Source organism: Mercenaria mercenaria, chromosome 12, assembly GCF_021730395.1.
Source record: "Mercenaria mercenaria strain notata chromosome 12, MADL_Memer_1, whole genome shotgun sequence".
Taxonomy (NCBI): domain Eukaryota; kingdom Metazoa; phylum Mollusca; class Bivalvia; order Venerida; family Veneridae; genus Mercenaria; species Mercenaria mercenaria.
This window is the reverse complement of record NC_069372.1, coordinates 39873658-39894203: the sequence shown is the minus strand read 5'-3', so window position 1 is coordinate 39894203 and position 20546 is coordinate 39873658. Positions and strand designations below refer to the sequence as shown.

At 35.4% G+C, this 20546-nt stretch overlaps 1 protein-coding gene across 1 annotated transcript in view; it reads left to right on the top strand.

Annotated features, from left to right (window-relative positions):
* LOC123534093 (DNA excision repair protein ERCC-6-like) overlaps positions 1–20546 on the top strand; it is a 95865-nt gene that overhangs the window by 67804 nt on the left and 7515 nt on the right. The window contains exons 16-19 of the mRNA XM_053520529.1: positions 1010–1158; positions 12310–12422; positions 14238–14424; positions 15723–15893. Coding sequence (XP_053376504.1) covers positions 1010–1158; positions 12310–12422; positions 14238–14424; positions 15723–15893 — 620 coding nt within the window. The remainder of the gene's footprint in view (positions 1–1009; positions 1159–12309; positions 12423–14237; positions 14425–15722; positions 15894–20546) is intronic.

Genomic DNA, 20546 nt, shown 5'->3' with positions numbered 1-20546 from the left:
GTTTGAAATAAAGAATATTTGTGTCTATCTATTATACAGATTTAACATAAAAGAAAAACGAGTGTATATCTTGTATCCCGCTAAACTTGACCAGGGTGACAAATCCCATGTTTGATTTTTTTTCCAGTTTTAATATAATTTTTAATTCCTGCTATTATAAAATGATAGTCATCACCTTAAAAGGGGTTTATTTTCAATATATGTTAATATTTATTAGATTGTTATTTATTTAATTAAATCAGTGGGAGTTGTTTGTCCATCTTGGTCATATTGTGAAAGATGGAAAGAGATTTTGTCCAACATTCTCGTAAAGGTCACTCGGGATCCAGACTTAGACAGTCTACCCTCTACCCTTACCAGTTGAAATGGTTGCATTGAGACTAATAACATCTTGCAGTTTTTAGGCAGTTAAATGTGCTTTATTGATAGAAGATTGTGGCCTACAAAGAAGATGGTAAAATTTCTGTGTCATTTTTCTTTTATTTTCTTTTTGCAATAATTACAGTATGTCCTCTAAAAATGGAAAACAGAGTTTGAACAAAGCAGACAAAGTTCCCCTGTGATTTTTTCAGTTATATTGTAATTTTCAATTCATTCTGTCCGCAAATGTTTAATTATCACCTGAAAATAGTTATATTTAACTCGTCTGATTTTTGAAAAAAATTGTACGAGGTATTGTCGTGACTTGATTGTCAGCGTTGGTTAAAATTTTTGTTTATGTCCACCTTTTTTTTCAAAAACCATTAGAGCTACAGCTGTGAAACTTTGCATACTAGTTTGTCATCAATAGGGACTATGTAGTTGAAGAACCATAACTAACCTGCATTTTGTCAGAATTATGACCCTTTTTGTACTTAGAAAATCTGAACTATAACTCTTTTCTTACATATTGTCCAGCACTTACAGACAAGAGATGGCACTCTTTGATATTGTTAATATTCGCCCCCCATCCACACCAAATTTTAAATTGATTAGTACGTATTGTGTAATTTCGCATTTTCTTTTCTAGGTACTTCAGTAGATACGAACTGCGTGAGTTGTTTATATTAGATGATCCACATTCGTCAACGACTCAGCAACTGCTGGAACAGATGTATAGTGGGAAAAGATTGACAGATCCGTCTCTTGACGAACATATCGCATATCTATACTCATTAGGTAAAACTTGAAAAAATAATTTTTATTCCTTTATGTTTAACATTTGTTGGACTTACACACAAAAATTTAGTTAAGGGAAAGCAAACAAGTATAAAAATCATTTAAATGTCACCCACTCGACCCAGACTTAGGATTTGAACTTCAGTGTGGTCACAATCTTGCCTCATATTTGTGATAGCCAATCTTGGGTCCTTCTTCATTTACATTTAATTCTAAATAGAGTTCTGATTGAAGAATACTCAATATTCAATTTGCAATCGCTTAGTATACAGTAAAATTATACTGCTGAAGTTTTGCAAAACTGTCTTTGGCTGGAGGAGGTACATTCATACAAAGTTTCATTATACTCTTTGCTAAATTAACAGTGATGGTGAAAAAGGTTAAAACAGTCTTATTTCAGACTTAACCCTTAGCCTGCTGCAGGCGAATTTAACAGCCTTTGCAAACAGCTTGGAACCAGATCAGACGCCGATTAAATCGGCGTCTGATCAGGTTCCAAGCTGTTTGCCACTCTGACAATATTTCTTCCAATTTTGGAGCAAATTGAATGAACTTTACAATTTTAGCAGACGACATTTCCAGCAGTCGACAATTTATCTAGCATGCTAAAAGTTAAAATGTTAATGAATAAGGCACTAGGATTTATTGTTATGGGGAAGTCAGTTTAACCCTTACAATGCTGGACACAATTGGTTTTGCATTTGCGACTGTAGATTATGATCAGTCTGCACACCCATGCAGTCTGATCATGATCTGCACTGTTTGCTGTTCAGCCAGTATCTTTTTTGTAAACACCTCTTATAACAATTAATGGTACAGTCAAAATTGGAAGATAGACAAGTTCTTAATAGAAATTATCATGGTAAAATAACTAAAGCAGCACCAAGCTGTCCAAGAAAACGAACTCAGTTTAAGAATTACAACAGCCGAGAGGGAGAAATTGTTGGAGAAAAATTGACCATTATAATAGCATTGCTGATACAGTAATTTAGAGAAATAATTCTTAACAATTATCAGTTGCAACTTGTATAATTCTGCTTTAGGTAAGACCTGTTAATCCAAGCTGGTTTTAACAACGTATTTCTGTAACAACAGTAGCTCTGTGATGCTTGGATTAGTTAATCCACTAATCCCTTCTCAGGGAGATAATCCAGCATTTTATCAATTAAACAACCCTCTCACATAATCAAGGATATAGGATTAGTGGAGATTTTGGGGCTTCTGTGTAAGATTATCAGATAAAACATGTTGTTTTTATTGGAATCTATCGTGTATACATGCAGAGTCACTATCAAGTCACATGTACATGTCATAACTATGCCAAAAATGTCAAGATCTATAGAAAAAAACAGGTTTGTGTACATAAGTTATTTGAAAATAAAAACAGCAAAATTCCTGAAATGTACCAAAGGAGTTCTTAAAGATATGTCAATTATGTGACAGGTGCCCAAATTTTACTTATTAAGAGGATAGTTGAAGCGTTAAAGTATGTGACCTAATTTAATAGTTTAATAAAAGCATGATGCATAAATGCAGTAATTATCACAATACAGCAAGGCTTTTCATCCTTATATTAACCCTTATTCTGCTCAAAAGCAAACATCCGATTGTGAACTTAGATCTAGAGAAAATGATGAACTAGTAGTACCTATGCCAAAAAAGGAATTTTTTCGCAAATCTTTGCACTACTCTGGAACAGTTATCTGGAATAATATACCTAAACACATACGTTCTTCAGACACCCTGGAGAAATTTAAAAGATCGTACCTTCGGTGGCAATACTCTGACAGTACAATAAGTCATAATTGCAATTAAATGTCTGGAAATACTGTCTCTACCATCTCTCTCCATTTTCATTGTTAATAGTTACTCCAATTATTAAATTTAGTGTCCTGTATTGTATATAATCTTTCATTCTCATATTATTTTTCTGATAACATATAACTTTGTGTGTTTTATTTTGTCATAATTTTATTCATGTTTGTATATAGCCATGTGTATGTGGACCATATTGTAAATTGACTTAGCCAAATATGTTATCCACTATAAATAAAGTCGTTATTATTATTATTATTATTATTATTACATTTCTATAATGGATTTTTGTCTATCTTCCAGTTTTGACAGTACCATTAAATGTTTAAAGGGCTGCTGACTTAAAAGATACAAACTTAATATTAATATCAAACAGTGCAAATTGTGATCAGACTGCACAGATGTGTCGGCTGATCATGATCTACACTTGTCGCAAAGGCAGATTCAATCGTGTCCAGCATGGTAAGGGTTAGGCCATTTCCTATTTAATTGTAATTTGGCAGTAATGTTTCACAAATTAGGAAGTGATGAGCTTATTCATGATTAATGAAATGACCTGGATATTTGCATATTATCAATTTTTTATCAATAATTTAAAAACAGATTTTTTTAGACTGAAAAATGCCTTTTAGAGTAATTTTGGTAATTAGACAACAAAGAACACGGATATAGCTACTGGCATATAGGAGAGATCGCCGTGACGTCACGCGTTAACATCTGTTTATCTGGTGGTTGGCAAAACAAATGATTTTAACACCGTTTGCGTATTGAATCAGAATTTTTAATTTTTAATAACTTTTTTGCTCATTTATGGATTTTCAAAATTCAAAAAGATTTGAAATACTAACAATCTTCATATTTTTGTATCCAAATATCTTTTTTCAATGAATAACCGTTTTAAATGACATATAATTTTAAAAGCGGCGTAGTGATTTTCACAACCTTTAGAAAAACAGTGTAAGTTAAGCGTTCATAATTAATCCATTTTATTTCGAAATAACAATTAAAAGTAATCAATAAATTGCTTGTTTTATAACCTTTCCATTGATCAAAAAATTATTTATGTAATTTGTGTTTTAAGAAAGTTTAGACCGTTAGAAAAACATCACTGTTTACAAAAAAACATGGACGGTCGGCTTCTGCCCACCCGATCATTGTCTTATCAGTTCTAAAAATAGAATTTGTATACAAACACGATCTCTCCTATAGGACAAAAACATTAGGGGGCAAATGTCCTTTCCAAAAATAAGCAGCAGGGGTCATTTAATGTCTTATCTACCAGAAATGGTAGAAAGGCGTGGGCGGGGGCAAATGTCAAGCAGTCCATTTTTTCATTGGGGGCAAGTGTCCTACAACTGATTAGGAAACTACCAGATTTCATGCTGTGTTACAGACTTCTTCTGCAGAAGAAATAAGGCTGTGTTTCAATAAAATGTCTTTTTCTCAAAATCAGCATTTGTTAAAAATCAAAATTTGAAATAAAAAATGTTGCCATGAATTGTAAAATAAATGTTTATTTTATGGTGATTAGTTATACAAGGGTCATTGATATGGTTATACATTATATATTTTACGATTGTCTGCCAGCAAACGTTGTGTTGGTTTTGAGGGGGGGGGGGGAGAGTGCAAGGGTGCACTTAGATTTGCAGTCTGTATAAGATTGTGTCATGCATATATATTTGGCTTAGATTCATCAAATTTCAGCATGTAAAGTTGTGCATGTGGGGTTTTGTTTGGAATTTCACACAGTAAGACCAGAGTTACGGCCCATTACTTAATTAAAAATTCATTTTGTGTCACATGTATTGCAGAAAGTAGATGAACAAGAATCATGAAACATTAGGGAATTATTTAACAGCATGTGAATTTTTGCACCTGATTTTTTGTTTGCGATTTTACTCAGTCAGACTTTGACTTAGTAAGAAATATGCATAAATGGCATGAAAATTTATTTTGCATGTATCTCAGAACTTGGAGGTGGGGAGATGGGAAGGGGATGAGGGAGCACTTCAATTTACCCAGGTCCATCTGTCTGAATTTGTGTCATGCATATCTCAAAAAGTATTTAACAAAGTATTATGCATCATGTGAAAATGAGCACCTAGAGTCATTAAACCATGTAGGAATATTACTCAGCATATGATTTTGAATTGAAGTTTGGGCACCAGTGCCCTATGGACATAATCTAGATAATTAACAAAATCAGAGGCAGAATTTTTCCAGAGTTGATATACCTAATAAAACTTACTGGAAATGAAGACCACACCAACAATTACATCCTGGTTGTATTTTACACATAGGTTACTTGCCTGTTACATTCTGAAGGTCATTAACATTTCTTAAGGGATCTTCATGGAACTTATAAATAATTTGTATAGCTTAAAGATCCTGGGCAAGCTAAGTAATGGGCAAATTTTCTCTAGGAAAACCAGTTTGTTGGCCATTTACATAGTAAAAAATGTTCTATGCACATTATAAACACAGGGGCCTACGTCGCCGAGTGGTGAAGGTCATTGGCTTCTAATTACTTACCCCTCACTGATGTGGGTTTGAGCATCGCTTGCGGCATTGAATTCTTTATGTGAGAAAGCCATTCAGTTGGCTTATGGGAGGTTAGTGGTTCTACCCATGTGCCCACTTATGATGAAATAATTCATGGAGGGACACCTGGGGTCTTACTCCATCATCAAAAGCTGGAAAGCCACCATATGACCTATAATTGTGTTGATGTGACATTAAACTCAACAAAAAACAAAGCATAGAATGCTTCAATAATGTCAGAGTTACAGACCATTGACATTGTCAAAATTGTTTTATTACACATTAAACAAAAGAGGACACAGTTCATGAAACAAACCCAGAATGTACATTATGATCTCAAAGTACCATATTAGGAAAGTTCGCTTGCTGTGATAGCACCAGAGTTGTTGCCCTTGAATGTGTTAAAGTACTGTTTTTAGCTCACCTGTCACATAGTGACAAGGTGAGCTTTTGTGATCACCCTTCGTCCGTCGTCCGCCGTTTGTGCGTCCGTCCGTCAACAATTTCTTGTCTGCACGATAGTGGTTTCATTTTTGATTTTTTTTAACCAAACTTGCACACAACTTGTATCACCATAAGATCTGGGTTCCTTTCTTGAACTGGCCAGATCCCATTATGGGTTTCAAAGTTATGGCCCCTGAAAGGGCCAAAATTAGCTATTTTGACCTTGTCTGCGCAAAAGCAGCTTTATTTATGATTTGATTTTTACCAAACTGGCACACAACTTGTATCACCATAAGATCTTGGTTCCATTCTTGAACTGGCCAGATTCCGTTATGGGTTCCAGAGTTATGGCCCCTGAAAGGGCCAGAATTAGCTATTTTGACCTTGTCTGCACAATAGCAGCTTCATTTATGATTTTATTTTAACCAAACTTGCACACAACTTGTATCACCATAAGATCTTGGTTCCTTTCTTGAACTGGCGAGATTCCTTTATGGATTCTAGAGTTATGGGCCCTGAAAGGGCCAAAATTAGCTATTTTGACCTTGTCTGCACAATAGCAGCTTCATTTATGATTTGAATTTAATCAAACTTGCACAAAACTTGTGTCACCATAAGATCTCAGTTCCTTTCTTGAACCGGCTAGATCCCATAATGGGTTCCAGAGTTATGGCCCCTGAAAGGGCCAAAATTAGCTATTTTGACCTTGTCTGCACAATAGCAGCTTCATTTATAATTTGATTTTAACCAAACTTGCACACAACTTGTATCACCACAAGGTCTTGATTCCTTTCTTGAACTGGCCAAATTCCGTCATGGGTTCCAGAGGTATGGCCCCTTAAAGGTCCAAAATTGGCTATTTTGGCTTTTGCAGCCATATAGAGACTTCATTTATGGTTTTATTTGATACAAACTTCCAAAATATCTTCAACAACAATAAATCTTAGATTCCATGACAAATTAGATCCAATTGTAGGTTCCAGAGTTATTTTATATCTGATTACCTCCCCTGATTGTAATCAAAATGGATTTATATCAGTAAGTACTTATAGGACTTATTTGAAATTTCATTATTGTCATTAGTTGGACTGAGACAATCAGGGTAAATAACTATGGACTGATTTTATGTCAAATTACCTCCCTTTATTTCAAATTAAAATGGGTATATCTTTGTAACTAATGAAGATACTGATCTGAAATTTCATTTATGTCAACAGATTTATTTGGCAGAGCCTTCTTTTGTTCACTTACAATATATTTTTTTAATTACTTCCCTTTTACGTTACTATAAATAGCTTATTTTTAGTAACTTTTTTATTATTGGCCGTAGGGAAAAACCAAGACCACTTTTCTGTGGTACAACATGGATGGTACCTCCAATTTTTAGGTGCATTTTGGTATATGTGTACCTTGTAAGAATTGTTTTTTCTTTTTGGTTAAATTTCTTCCCTTTGTTGTTCCTGTCCTTTGGACTTAGATATTTTTTCTGAGGACCTTCTTGTCCTCAAGTGCAATGATAACAGGTGAGCGATATAGGGCCATCATGGCCCTCTTGTTTATGCACTTAGTATTTCAGGTTCTGCATTTCTTGTCAATCTTCATTAGATTTAAACACCTTCAGGGAGCATATAGTTGCCTTTTTGTCCGTCCTTCCGTCCGTCACACTTTTTTCCGGAGTATAACTTGAAAAGTATTAATGGGATTTGATTGAAACTTCACATAATGATAGAAGCCATTGAGACAAAGTGCAGTGTCAAAAAATCATAACTTCACCTCATCTAGTTTTTTAATTGTCTCCCTTTATCAAATAAGGCTTGTCGGGAGCATTACGTGAAAACTATTAACTGCATTTCATTGAAACTTCACAAAATGATAGAGGCCATTGACAAGAAGTGCAGTGTTAAAGAACCATAACTGTACCTAGTTTTTGAATTATCTCCTTTTAGTATACAAAATTATAAGATTCTTTCATTGGTTGTAGGTGCAGATGGGAATTTCCGGCCTCGAGGGTAACTGTTTAGGCGGTTACGATGCTCCAGCCGAGTAAACGTGTAAACAGTTACCCGAGAGCCGGATATTCCCATCTGCACCTACAACCAGTGACAGAATCTTTTTCTTGCATACCATATTAAAGAAATAAAAATACAAATAAAATCAATAGAACGGTTTTCTTTTTATACCCCCACCAAACATGTTTGAGGGGGGTATATAGGAGTCAGTTTTGTCGCGTCCGTCCCGTCCCGAAATCTATTATCTCAGTTATTACCAAATGGATTTGATTCAAACTTAAAATACATGTTCCACCTTATCACCCACATCATGTGACACAAGGTGCATAACTCTTGACACCAAGTTTTCATGAATTATGTCCCCTTTTACTTAGAATTTAGGGTTAATTTTGCTGTATTTTCACTCTATCTCAGTTATTACTAAATGGATTTGATTCAAACTTAAAATAGATGTTCCACCTCATCACCCACATCATGTGACACAAGGTGCATAACTATGACACCAATTTTTTTATGAATTATGCCCCTTTTTACTTAGAATTTAAGGTTGATTTTGATGTATTTTCACTATATCTCAGTTACTACTGAATGGATTTGATTCAAACTTAAAATAGATGTTCCACCTCATCACCCACATCATGTGCCCACATCATGTGACACAAGGTGCATAACTCTGACACCAAGTTTTCATGAATTATGTCCCTTTTACTTAGAATTTAAGGTTAATTTTGTTGTATTTTCACTATATCTCAGTTATTACTAAATGGATTTGATTCAAACTTAAATAGTTGTTCCACCTCACCACCTACATCATGTGACATAAGGTGCTCAACTCTGACATAAATTTTTTATGAATTATGTCCCCTTTTACTTTAAATTTAAGGTTGATTTTGATGTATTTTCACTATATCTCAGTTATTACAAAATGGATTTGATTCAAACTTAAAATAGATGTTCCACCTCATCACCCACATCATGTGACACAAGGTGCATAACTCTGACACCAATTTTTCTTGAATTGTGTCCCCTTTTACCTAGAATTTAAGGTTAATTTTGATGTATTTTCACTATATCTCATTCTGATTGGCTTAGAGCCAAAGGGAAGTAACCTTTTTTGAACTTTTGTATGGAGTTTCTTCACCTTAAATTCCAGGAATTAGTCTATTTTTAGAAATCCTATTTTTAGATTTTCAATATTTTAGGTATTTTTCTAACTTTTTTATTATAAGTCCTATGTAAAAAGTAAATACATTTTTCTGTGGTAACATGGGTCGGTAAGACAATTTTTTGTATTCACTTTTAGTGTATCTCTAATATTAGAGATTTAATTTATTTACTAGTATTACTATGCTAGTATTATACTAGTATTACTTACATGTGGAAGCCCAGGATGAAGTACTCCAAAGACTAAGTATTTTTAAGATTTCTTATGGTTGCCATTCTTCTGTGACAAGACTGTATGGTGGGGGTATGAGTCACTCCTGTGACAGTTCTAGTTAGAACTATTTCTTCTAGCAGCGTATTTAAACAAAGCGCAGGAAAACCAACAACTATAAACAGGAAAGATGTCATGACGTTTCAGAGACAAATAACAATGTTTAGTTCCGGTTTTGTTTTATCAGTTGCAGCATAATGTTATGAATTTTTGATAAAATAAGGTTTTTTGAATCGAGAAATATGCTATCAGGAAACAAGAGGAACTGTCAAGGTATCGGATTTTTACTCCATTGTATGAAATAAAATGTAAATTGCTACATATAATTATGTAGTTCGTAATACGTCATTTACAGCACGAGTCATCTTACACCCCGGGGTGTAAAATGGATTTTTCCATCACCGATAAAAATACTGGAAATCCCCGTCTGGTATGCAAGAAAAGGCTTGTCCAGAGTATAACTTGACAAGTATTGATGACATTTGATTGAAACTTCACTCGATCATAGAGGCCATTGAGACAAAGTGCAGTGTAAAAGAATAATATCTACCTTACCTAGTTGTTGAATTATCTCCCTTTATTATACAAACTAAGGCTTGTTTGGAGCATTACTTGAAAATGTTAATTGCATTTCATTCAAACTTCACAAAATGATAAAGGCCATTGAATGGAAGTGCAGTGTTTAAGAAGCATAACTCTACCTAGTTTTGAATTATCTCCTTCTGTTATACAAAATAAGGCTTGTCCGGAGTATAACTTGAAAAGTATTGATGGCATTTGATTGAAACTTCACTCAATCATAGAGGCCATTGAGACAAAGTGCAGTGTTAAAAAATAATATCTACCTTACCTAGTTGTTGAATTATCTCCCTTTATCTCCCTTTATTATACAAAATAAGGCTTGTCCGGGGTATAACTTTTAAAGTATTGATGGCATTTGATTGAAACTTCACATAATCATAGAGGCCATTGAGACAAAGTAATACCCAAATAAACAAATTCATTGAAACTTCACAAAATGATAGAGGCCATTGACAGGAAGTGCAGTGTCAAAGAACCATAACTCTACCTAGTTTTCGAATTATCTCCCTTTATTATACAAAATAAGGCTTGTCCGGAGCATTACTTGAAAAGTACTAATGGCATTTCATTGAAACATCACAAAATGATAAGAGGCCATTGACAGGAACTGCAGTGTCAAAGAAAGAACCATAATTCTACCAAAACTAGTTTTTGAACTATCTCCCTTTATTGAATTTTCCTCTTTTAATGAGTTATGAGATTGGGGTAGATGGTCGGGCGGGCGGGTGGCGGCAGCTTCAAACTGGTGTTTACGGTCAATAACTTTTGTTTCGGTAAAGATATTTGAATAAAACTTGGTATGTATGTAGCTTATATCAAGACAAAGGCTGGGATTGATTTTGGGGTTTCTGGGGTCAAGGTCAAGGTCACTGTTACTTAAAATAGAAAAAGGGTTTCCGGTCAATAACTTTTGTTTCGGTAAAGATATTTGAATAAAACTTGGTATGTATGTAGCTTATATCAAGACAAAGGCAGGGATTGATTTTGGGGTCTCTGGGGTCAAGGTCAAGGTCACTGTTACTTAAAATAGAAAAAGGGTTTCCGGTCAATAACTTAACTTAGGAATGAGCTATCATGATGAAACTTGGTGTATAGAAAACTCATATAAAGTTGTAGCTTGGGATTGATTTTGGGGTTTCTGGGATCAAGGTCAAGGTCATTGTTACTAAAAATAGGGTTAGGGTTAGGTTAGGGTTAGGGTTAGCATATCTTCTACATGCATGGAGGGATTTTGATGAAAGTTGGCACAATTGTTCACCATCATGAGACGGAATGTCATGCACAAGAACCAGGTCCCTAGGTCTAAGGTCAAGGTCACACTTAGAGGTCAAAGGATATAAGAATGAAAACTTTGTCCGGAGCAGATCTTCTTCATGCATGGAGGGATTTTGATGTAACTTGGCACAATTATACACCATCATGAGATGAAGTGTCTTGCGCAGTTCCCTTCTTTAGAATTACTTCCCTTTTTTGTTACTATAAATAGCTTATATTGTAACTTTTTCATTACTAGACGTAGGGAAAAATCGAGACCACTTTTCTGTAGTACAACATGCATGTTACATCCAATTTTGAGGTGTACTTTGACCAATCTCTACCTGGCAAGGATTTCTGTGTGGACTTACAATTTTTTTTTGTATTTTTTTTTTTTTTTTTTTTTTTAAGATTAACTTCCCTTAGTTGTTACTATAAATAACTTATATTGTAACTTTTTTATAATTGACCGTAGGGAAAAACCAAGACCACTTTTATGTGGTACAACATAGTTGTTACTTTCTAATTTTAGGTGTATTTTAAGTTATCTCTACCTGGTAAGGAGTTTTTTTTGTGGACTTAGAAAAACAAAAGAATTACAGTGATTACTAAACAACCACAAAATTAAAATTACATCTGCAAATACAGGTGCTAGAGTAAAGAAATTTGCTGTGACGAGCGTATATTGTGACATTCTGGCACTCTTGTTTATTCTTATGAAAAGTGTTGAAAACCTGGTTTCGTGGCATTGCCGCATTTCTTGTCACTATTTGTTTTGGTTTCTAATACGATATTCCCCATGTTCAATGGGACAAGCACATGCAACAGGGAGCATCAGTTGGTTTTACCTATTCCTTGTTTTAATAGAAAACCATCTGGCTGGCTTGCAGAAGGTCGATGGTTCTACCCAGTTGCCTGCCAGTGATGAAATAATGCCCGGAGGGGCACCTGGGGTCTTTATCAACCATAAAAGGCTGGAAAATTGCCATATGACCAATAACTGTGTCGGTTTGGCATTAAATCCAACAGAAACAAAATCAAAGTTCTAAGTTTCTGTTTTGCGGCTTTCAGATATGTTTGGCTTGAGTGACCATGACCTGATGTTCTCCCATGGCGATGAAGCTGGAGATGAGCAGGATGATGAAAATGGAGAAGACCCTGAAAATGACTATATCCTGCATAGGGTAGGTATCTAGGTCACCATGGAGCAGACCCTGAAAATGACTATATCCTGCACAGGGTAGGTATCTGGGTCACCATGGAGCAGACCCTGAAAATGACAATCTCATGCATAGGGTAGGTATCTGGGTCACAGTGGAGCAGACCCTGAAAATGACTATATCCTGCACAGGGTAGGTATCTAGGTCACAGTGGAGCAGACCCTGAAAATGACTATATCCTGTACAGGGTAGGTATCTAGGTCAGAACTGAGCAGACCCTGAAAATGACTATATCTTACAATCTAGGTCACAATGGAGCAGACCCTGAAAATGACTATATCCTGCACAGGGTAGGTATCTAGGTCACAATGGAGGAGACCCTGAAAATGACTATATCCTGCACAGGGTAGGTATCTAGGTCACAATGAAGCAGACCCTGAAAATGACTATATCCTGCACAGGGTAGGTATCTATGTCACAATGGAGCAGACCCTGAAAATGATTTTATCCTGCACAGGGTAGATATCTGGGTCACAGTGGAGCAGACCCTGAAATTGACTTTATCCTGCACAGGGTAGGTATCTAGGTCACAATGAAGCAGACCCTGAAAATGACTATATCCTGCACAGGGTAGGTATCTGGGTCACAATGGAGCAGACCCTAAAATTGACTTTATCCTGCATAGGGTAGGTATCTTGGTCACAATGGAGGAGGCCCTGAAAATGACTATATCCTGCATAGGCTATGTATCTAGGTCACTGTGGAGCACACCCTGAAAATTACTTTATCCTGAATAGGGTACGTATCTAGGTCACTATGGAGCAGACCATGAAAATGACTATATCCTGCACAGGGTAGGTATCTGGGTCACAATGAAGCAGACCCTGAAATTGACTTTAGCCTGCATAAGGTAGGTATCTAGGTCACAATGTAGCAGACCCTGAAAATAACTATATCCTGCATAGGGTATGTATCTAGGTCACTATGGAGCAGACCCTTAAAATTACTTTATCCTGCATAGGGTAGGTATCTAGGTCACTATGGAGGAGACCCTGAAAATTACTTTATCCTGCACAGGGTAGGTATCAAGGTCAGAATGGAACAGACCCTGAAAATTACTGTTCCATGCATCTGGGTCACAGTGGAGCAGATCTTTAAAATTACTATATCCTGCATAGGGTAGGTATTTAGGTCACAATTTAGCAGACCCTGAAAATGACTATATCCTGCATATGGTAAGTATCTAGGTCACAATGTAGCAGATCCTGAAAATGACTATATCCTGCATAGGGTATGTATCTAGGTCACAATGTAGCAGATCCTGAAAATGACTATATCCTGCATATGGTAAGTATCTAGGTCACAATGTAGCAGATCCTGAAAATGACTATATCCTGCATAGGGTATGTATCTAGGTCACAATGTAGCAGAACCTGGAAATGACTATAATTTAATTATTATTCTTTTAAGGACATAAATAGTGAATTTAAAATTTAAAGATGAAAAATATTTGTATGCTGGTTTGTATTAAATAATCTACAAGCAATTCTTTCATTAAAGATAACAATTTGTCACTAACTTGTATGCAGGATCATTGTGTTGCTTGTTTGAGAAATAAGTTTTGAAGCATTTAATTCAATATACAGTGTATTACTATATGATAATCAAAAAAGTCAGAAATTTGAAATCATTATGTTGTCACATATTGGATGAGTGATTCTTTAACAATTTTAGCAAACAGAAATTTTAAACAAAAAATCTGATAAGCTTTTTGACACTGAATCTAGCATTTGTATGCTTTGTTATTGACACCATTCTCTAAGTCTTGACTATTTTCAGGTACAGAAAGCGCGCGAAATTATTGAAATGGAATCGAGCCAGCCAAGTACACTTGAAGAGAGGCTTGGCAAGTCAACTCAGCCATCTGGTAGTGGTGAGGGGGGTAGCGGTGGCAGTTGGATCAGGAACCAGTTCACAAACTGGGACTTCCCAAAACCTGGTGCCTCACAGGAGGAGGAAAGTCTAGGTATTATACAAGTATAAATGCTCCTCATGGATCTTATATGCTCCACTGACCTTATTTACCTTCATTCTTAATCATATTTGAAATGTTGTAGATGGGAGAATGTTTTAAAATGTTGAAGGTAATTTTACAGAAAGGAAATATCGGGATGGGGTAGGAGTACACCTAGAGTTGCACTTGTCTGCCTTGTCAGTCCATCTGAATTTGTTGTGTTTGTCCCAGAGTCATCAAACCTCACATGTTTGTTGTTCAGCATGTGAAGTTGTACACCTGGTGTTCGAATTGGGATCTCACACAACCATACCAGAGTTATAACCCTTGACTCAGTCAAAAATATGCACAAAAAGGCATAGGTTGTGCACGTATCTCAAAAAGTGTTTGACCCAGGATTATGAAACATTACAGGAATGTTATTCAGTTGTGAAGTTATGCACCTTGTGTTTTGTAAGAGATTTTATTCAAGCAGACAAGAGCTCTTGACTTAGTAAAAGATATGCATAAAAATTCATAAAAGTTTGTGTCACACATGTCTTAAAACATACTTGACCGAGGGTCATAAAAGATAATAGTATTATTCAGCACGTGAAGTTGTGTACCTGGGGATTTCTGTCTGTCAGATGAGATTTATGGCCCTATAGTCAGTCAAAAATATGCAAAAATAGCATACAAGTTTGTGTCGATTTTATCACAAAACGTATTTGACTTAAGAATCATAAAACATTGTAGGATTGTTATGTAGCATGTGAAGTTGTGCACCAGGTGCGCTGGGATTTCATCAAGATTGACCAGACTTCTGGCCCTTGATTTAGTGAAAAATAAACTCGGTGCTTAAAAGTTTGTTTTGCATATGTCTTCAAAAATATTTCACCCATTTCTCATTTTTGAGTCACATCGATTGCAAATATTTGTGAAAATGAATGACAGTAAAAAACTGATCACTGGGAGTTGCTAGTGGATGATCAATATGCTCGAGTTTTCCAGGATTTTGAGTAGTTCCAACATAGAATGGATCGGGATCATGTGAATTGCTTTAGTTAGCCACGGTGCTTGAGCTATCTTTTCTCAAACAGGCTGTTTTTCACTTTAATTGCAAATATGATCCTGCCGGCGGTATGCACTGAAGTTGAGTAATTTTTGTCTACTGTAGATACCTTTGTACAATGCGCACCCATGTATAATGCAAATCCCCAGTTTAAGCCCGAAATCCTGGCAAAAACGTTTTTGGTCATTTCGAGGTAAACTGAAAACAAAAGTAGAAGTTTTAATTGATAGCTGTAATCAATTTTACGATGATATTTCAGAAGAGGAAGAACATGAGGAGGATAGCAATAAATCTTTAGAACATAGTGAGACAGCACACATCACTGAGTCACCAAAGAGAAATATACGAGTTGACCTGCGTGCAGAAACTGAGACTATAGATCTTACCTCACCTGTTGTTATACAGGATGTTAAACATGATAAAATGGTTTGTACATGTTACAATGTAGCACTGTTTTAAGGGAACAAAGAAGCCACTAGGTTTATGGTCTTCCTATAACATTAAAATTTTGTGGCAATGAAATTACTGTGAAATCACTTAAGTTCGCTGGCATGAAATTTTGCACAAACGTGAAAAAGGACTGTTTCCTGGGGCTTTAATTCGTGCATTTTAAATTTTAGAAACGAAGGAATAAAATGAAAAAAATAATAATAGCACGGTCTTAAATTCTCGCATTGGTCCTAGGGCGAAATACGCGAAAATTAGTCCTTCGCGAATAAAAACAATTTCACAGTAAATGACTGTTCTGTTATTATGCCTGTATCGTCATACATTTCATGCCTTTTAAAGTATGCCAATAGATATACATCAATAAATATGTAAAAGAACAGGGCTCCTGAAATTAGCAGGTTTGTCAGTTTTGGACAGATTTTTGACTTTTCAGACCGATTTATGAAGTGAAAAAAAAAACAAAAAAAATGGCCCCCTAAGAAATGAAAAAAGTAAAAATTAACTTGTAAATTTAAAAACCCCTTCTAAGAATATCTAGCTATTCTACACTTTAAAAGTTTGCTGAAAAGTACAAAATGGTGCCTTAAAGGCATATAGTTTGAAACTTATTTTTTTTTTTTCCTGGTAAATTAAACCAACCTCACTGGTCAAGTCCCATCCAAAGACGTCCTTTGGGGCAATTTTTTCCCCCTTTTGGGGCTTGGAAATCCTGTTTAATTTTTGACAGCAAGTTACTATCCCCAAAACTAAAGAATATTGAATTGAATCTTCCGTCTGTGTTTTTTGGGGTTTATAAAACAGTTGATTATAGGTCACAAACCCAAAAATTTTTTCCTTATATATTTATGTAAAATGCCTTTTTCAAAGAGCACCAAACAAACGACCCTTTCAGAGAACAACCCCTTCTCATTGTAAGAGTTATGTAAACTGATAAAAATAGAAAAAAGTGGGGTCATTTCTTCTAAAGAGATACTCTGATCCTTTACTTATGTAACTAATAAAAAACACAAGCGGACCGGAATACTACTCATATAAAATTGATTTGACTTCACCAAATACAACCTGCTTTTCCATTTTTCCTCCCAAAAAAGTCCCAAAACCCCAACAAATAAATTTAAAAAAAAACAGCCTAAAATTTAGCCCTCGTTGCCTGCCAAAGTGAAAAATTAGTGTTAAAATACCGGGAAAGCCATTCCCGGACTAGACCAGATGGTCCCACGCGGGTTTTTAGTTTAGTTAGGCTATAACCCAGCAGTCCCTTTTGGCCAAATTTGCCCCTTTTTGGGACTTAAAAATCCTGGTTAAAGTTTGCATGCAAGCCGCTATTATTTAAAGCGTATAGATTGAAATTTATTTTTTTTTTTTTTAGATCAATTCCCAAACTTCACGGGGGTCAAGTCCCATACCTGACTGTTTTTGGGGCAAATTATGCCCCCCTTTTGGATTTTAGAAAATTCTGGTTTAAATTTTTGCGATGCAGATATTAACTGAAACTCCACATGGCCATCAGGGTTTAAAACAGTTGATTGCATAAAACCCCAAAACTCTGACCTACTTTTTGGTAAAAATTATGCCCCCTTTTGACTTAAAACCTTCTGGTTAAAGTTTTTGCATGCAAGTTACTTTTCCCAAAAATAATGCAAATATGGTTAAAAATTTCTGTAGTATTTTAAACTTTAGGGAAATTTTTTTTCTGTTTTGGGGACAATAATTCAATAGCGATTTGGTGTCTTAGGCTATTTTTTTTTATTCAACAAATCATAGGGGGATTTTGTCCACTTCCGTTAAATTGAGCAGAGGGGTTTTTGTCCTATATTAATTTACAGCCTAAGTGTTTTTGTTGAGCTTGCTTGTATAAAGGTCACGTTAAGAGGTCAATGGTTTTTGAGTCAACATGGTCTCATTGTTGATCAGTGTAATTAGAAATGTCTTGGCTACAGTGTCTGTAGTTCCTGGAGCCTTCAAGAGTGGTCATGCTGTTATCCCCCGGGCATTTTTAGTAGATTTGCACAAATTTTACTAAAAGCCCAAAATATTTTTCACGAAGTTTTCCCCCGTACCCAAAGGTGTCTCCCCAAAATTTTATTTACCTTTTTTGGCCTATTCAGTCAGAAAAAAGGGTTTTTTGAATTTGACAAATGCACCAAGAAAAACAAAATGTAGATCTGAAAGTCGGGTTTACATTTCGAGGTCAAGTTTATAGACCCTTGAATTTACATTTGCAATAATGGTTGTTTTAAAAGGGTCAACACATTTTTGAAACTTTTTTGACTTTTGACAAATAACAATTCCTATTTGCTTCCTTTTTTCCCCCAGTTAAAACTAAAAGGTTTAAATGTTTTCGAAAAGTTCTTTTTTTTTTTGTAACATTACAGGCTTAAAGAAATGCTTTGTCAGTTAAAAAAAAATTGACATTAATTGTGGAAATTTTGGGTAAGGTTTCTGTTTAAATGTGTCAGGTAAAAAAACAACAAAAAAAAAATACTTGTGCCTCTGCATATAAAACTTTTCAAATGACAATTGGCCCCAAAACCTTTGATATAAACTCATTGATGTATATTTGGGCCCCCTATTTTTTTCTTCTCCTTTTTTTTGTAGTGGATTAATAAAAGGGATTTGACAAGAACTCCAAAATAGAACAGATCTTTAAAGAGGACCCAAGGACACGGAATGATTTCTCCAGGAAAAAGTTTGCTTTTCCCCCCCCATTTGCAAATTAGAAAATGACCATGGAAATGGAACACCAAAACGTACTGCTCACTGCCATAAATTGAAAGCTAAAGCAACCAAGGAGATTGTCGATAAAAATACTACCCCAAAAAAGGCGGGTACCCCAAAAGTAAATTTTCAAGCCACAAAAAAGTCTTAAAAACAGATAAAAGTATTATACATGAAGAGATTTTTTAATCACCATGCTTTTTAAACCATTGATCAAACACGACCCCTAGTACCCCCAAACTTAGCCTGGCCAGTTTAGTAAATGCAAGCACTTTCAACCAAATTTAACTCGCCCAATTTGAGCTGTTGACAGCCCAGATATCAAAAACCCATCAAGGGAAATTCAAAAACAGCTCTGGAACACCCCCGTGTTCACGAAAAATGTCTCCCGAATTCCCCTTCAGAAACCATTTCAAGCCCGGGGCGATTCTCCTGATACTCTTTTTCCACTCGGGTAAACTAGACGTTTCTGAAAAATAAGCTTCAGAAAAATGATGCCAATTCGTAAATTTGGAGGAAACTGCGACGATGCTGTGAAAATTACGATTCTGTTGATGTCAGAAGGTGAAGAAAAAGAAAACATAGAACCTGTAATTTCAGTACTGAATTAAAAATTTTTGCAGAAAAGTTTGTGTAACCTGTAGTAAATTTTGACGGAAGTCCTGGGTAAAAAATCGAAAGGAAGTCTACATTTTTCGAAAAAAGTGTTTTAAAAAAGCCCCCTTAAGACAAGTAATGATAAAAAATGATAGGGATAAAAATAACAGTTTACCGATAGGGTTTTCTTTGAGAGCCCATAAATCAAAACTGGAACATCTTATAAAAATGCTGGGGGTGACACAGACAAAAAGGGAAAACATAGACTTTCTGAGAATGAGGAGGAAGGTACGGCCGAGGGGGCAATCTTGCAGACACGGGAATGTGTAATGATAATCATGAAAAAACCCTTTATGCTGAAAATGAAGGGGATGAGAGAAAATGTCTAAAGATATGATGTTAAAAAGAATCATTTAGGGTTAAAAAGGAAAATTTTTGACGGCAAAAATAAGAGAAATCTATAAACCCTGAAAGGGGAAGTATGAAAATGATGATTTGATGAAAAAAATGGTGTTTTACTAAGGAGGGTGCCCTGTGATGGTCATTGATGAGGGTGATAAGAAGGGGGGGATGATGTTAAAATGATAAAAGTTTTATAAAAGAGAAGAAAGGAGGAAGTTGAAGGTAAAACTATCAATAATTTGTTTTATGTGGTTTAGCCTTTTTTTTTTCAAAGAATTAATTTTTGTAATAGTGTATTTACCTTCCCAGTGTTCCGGGTTTCATTTCAGTTCTGCAAGAACTCGTTTCCAAACATGGTCTAAATTTGGGGGATTACTTGACCTATTTGCAATTTGTCCTCACATCAAACATTAAACTAATTGTGGATCAAACTCTGTTCTAAATGGGTTTCCCTCGGGGTGGCATAAAAATGAAGTGTTTTTTCCGGGAAAATTTTTTCTTCGGCCCAAAATTTTGGAAACTTTTTTTGTCTTTCCAGAAAACTCGTTTACAACGTCAACTTAATCGGGCTGTTGACATTGTTCAGCAATGAACCCTACGTTTAGAATGTCAGGTGAATTCTGGTTGAAATTGTTCTAAGATAACTGGACAAGGTTTGGCCCTAAGGTGGCCCATACCATAAATGATTGTCTTGTCTGTAATGACCCATACTATTTGGGGGTTTGGGAATGTCAAAAGTTAAAGGCTCATTGACTTGACATAGAGAACTGTCTGGAGAATCTTGTTAATTTTTTAGGAAGGGTCAAAGACAATTTTTCTATTTTGAGGTCAAAGTTAAAACCTTTAATATTTAAAATGGGAATACTTGGGCCTCTGCCCTGAAAATTCATAAAGCAGTTGAAAATATTTAAATAAA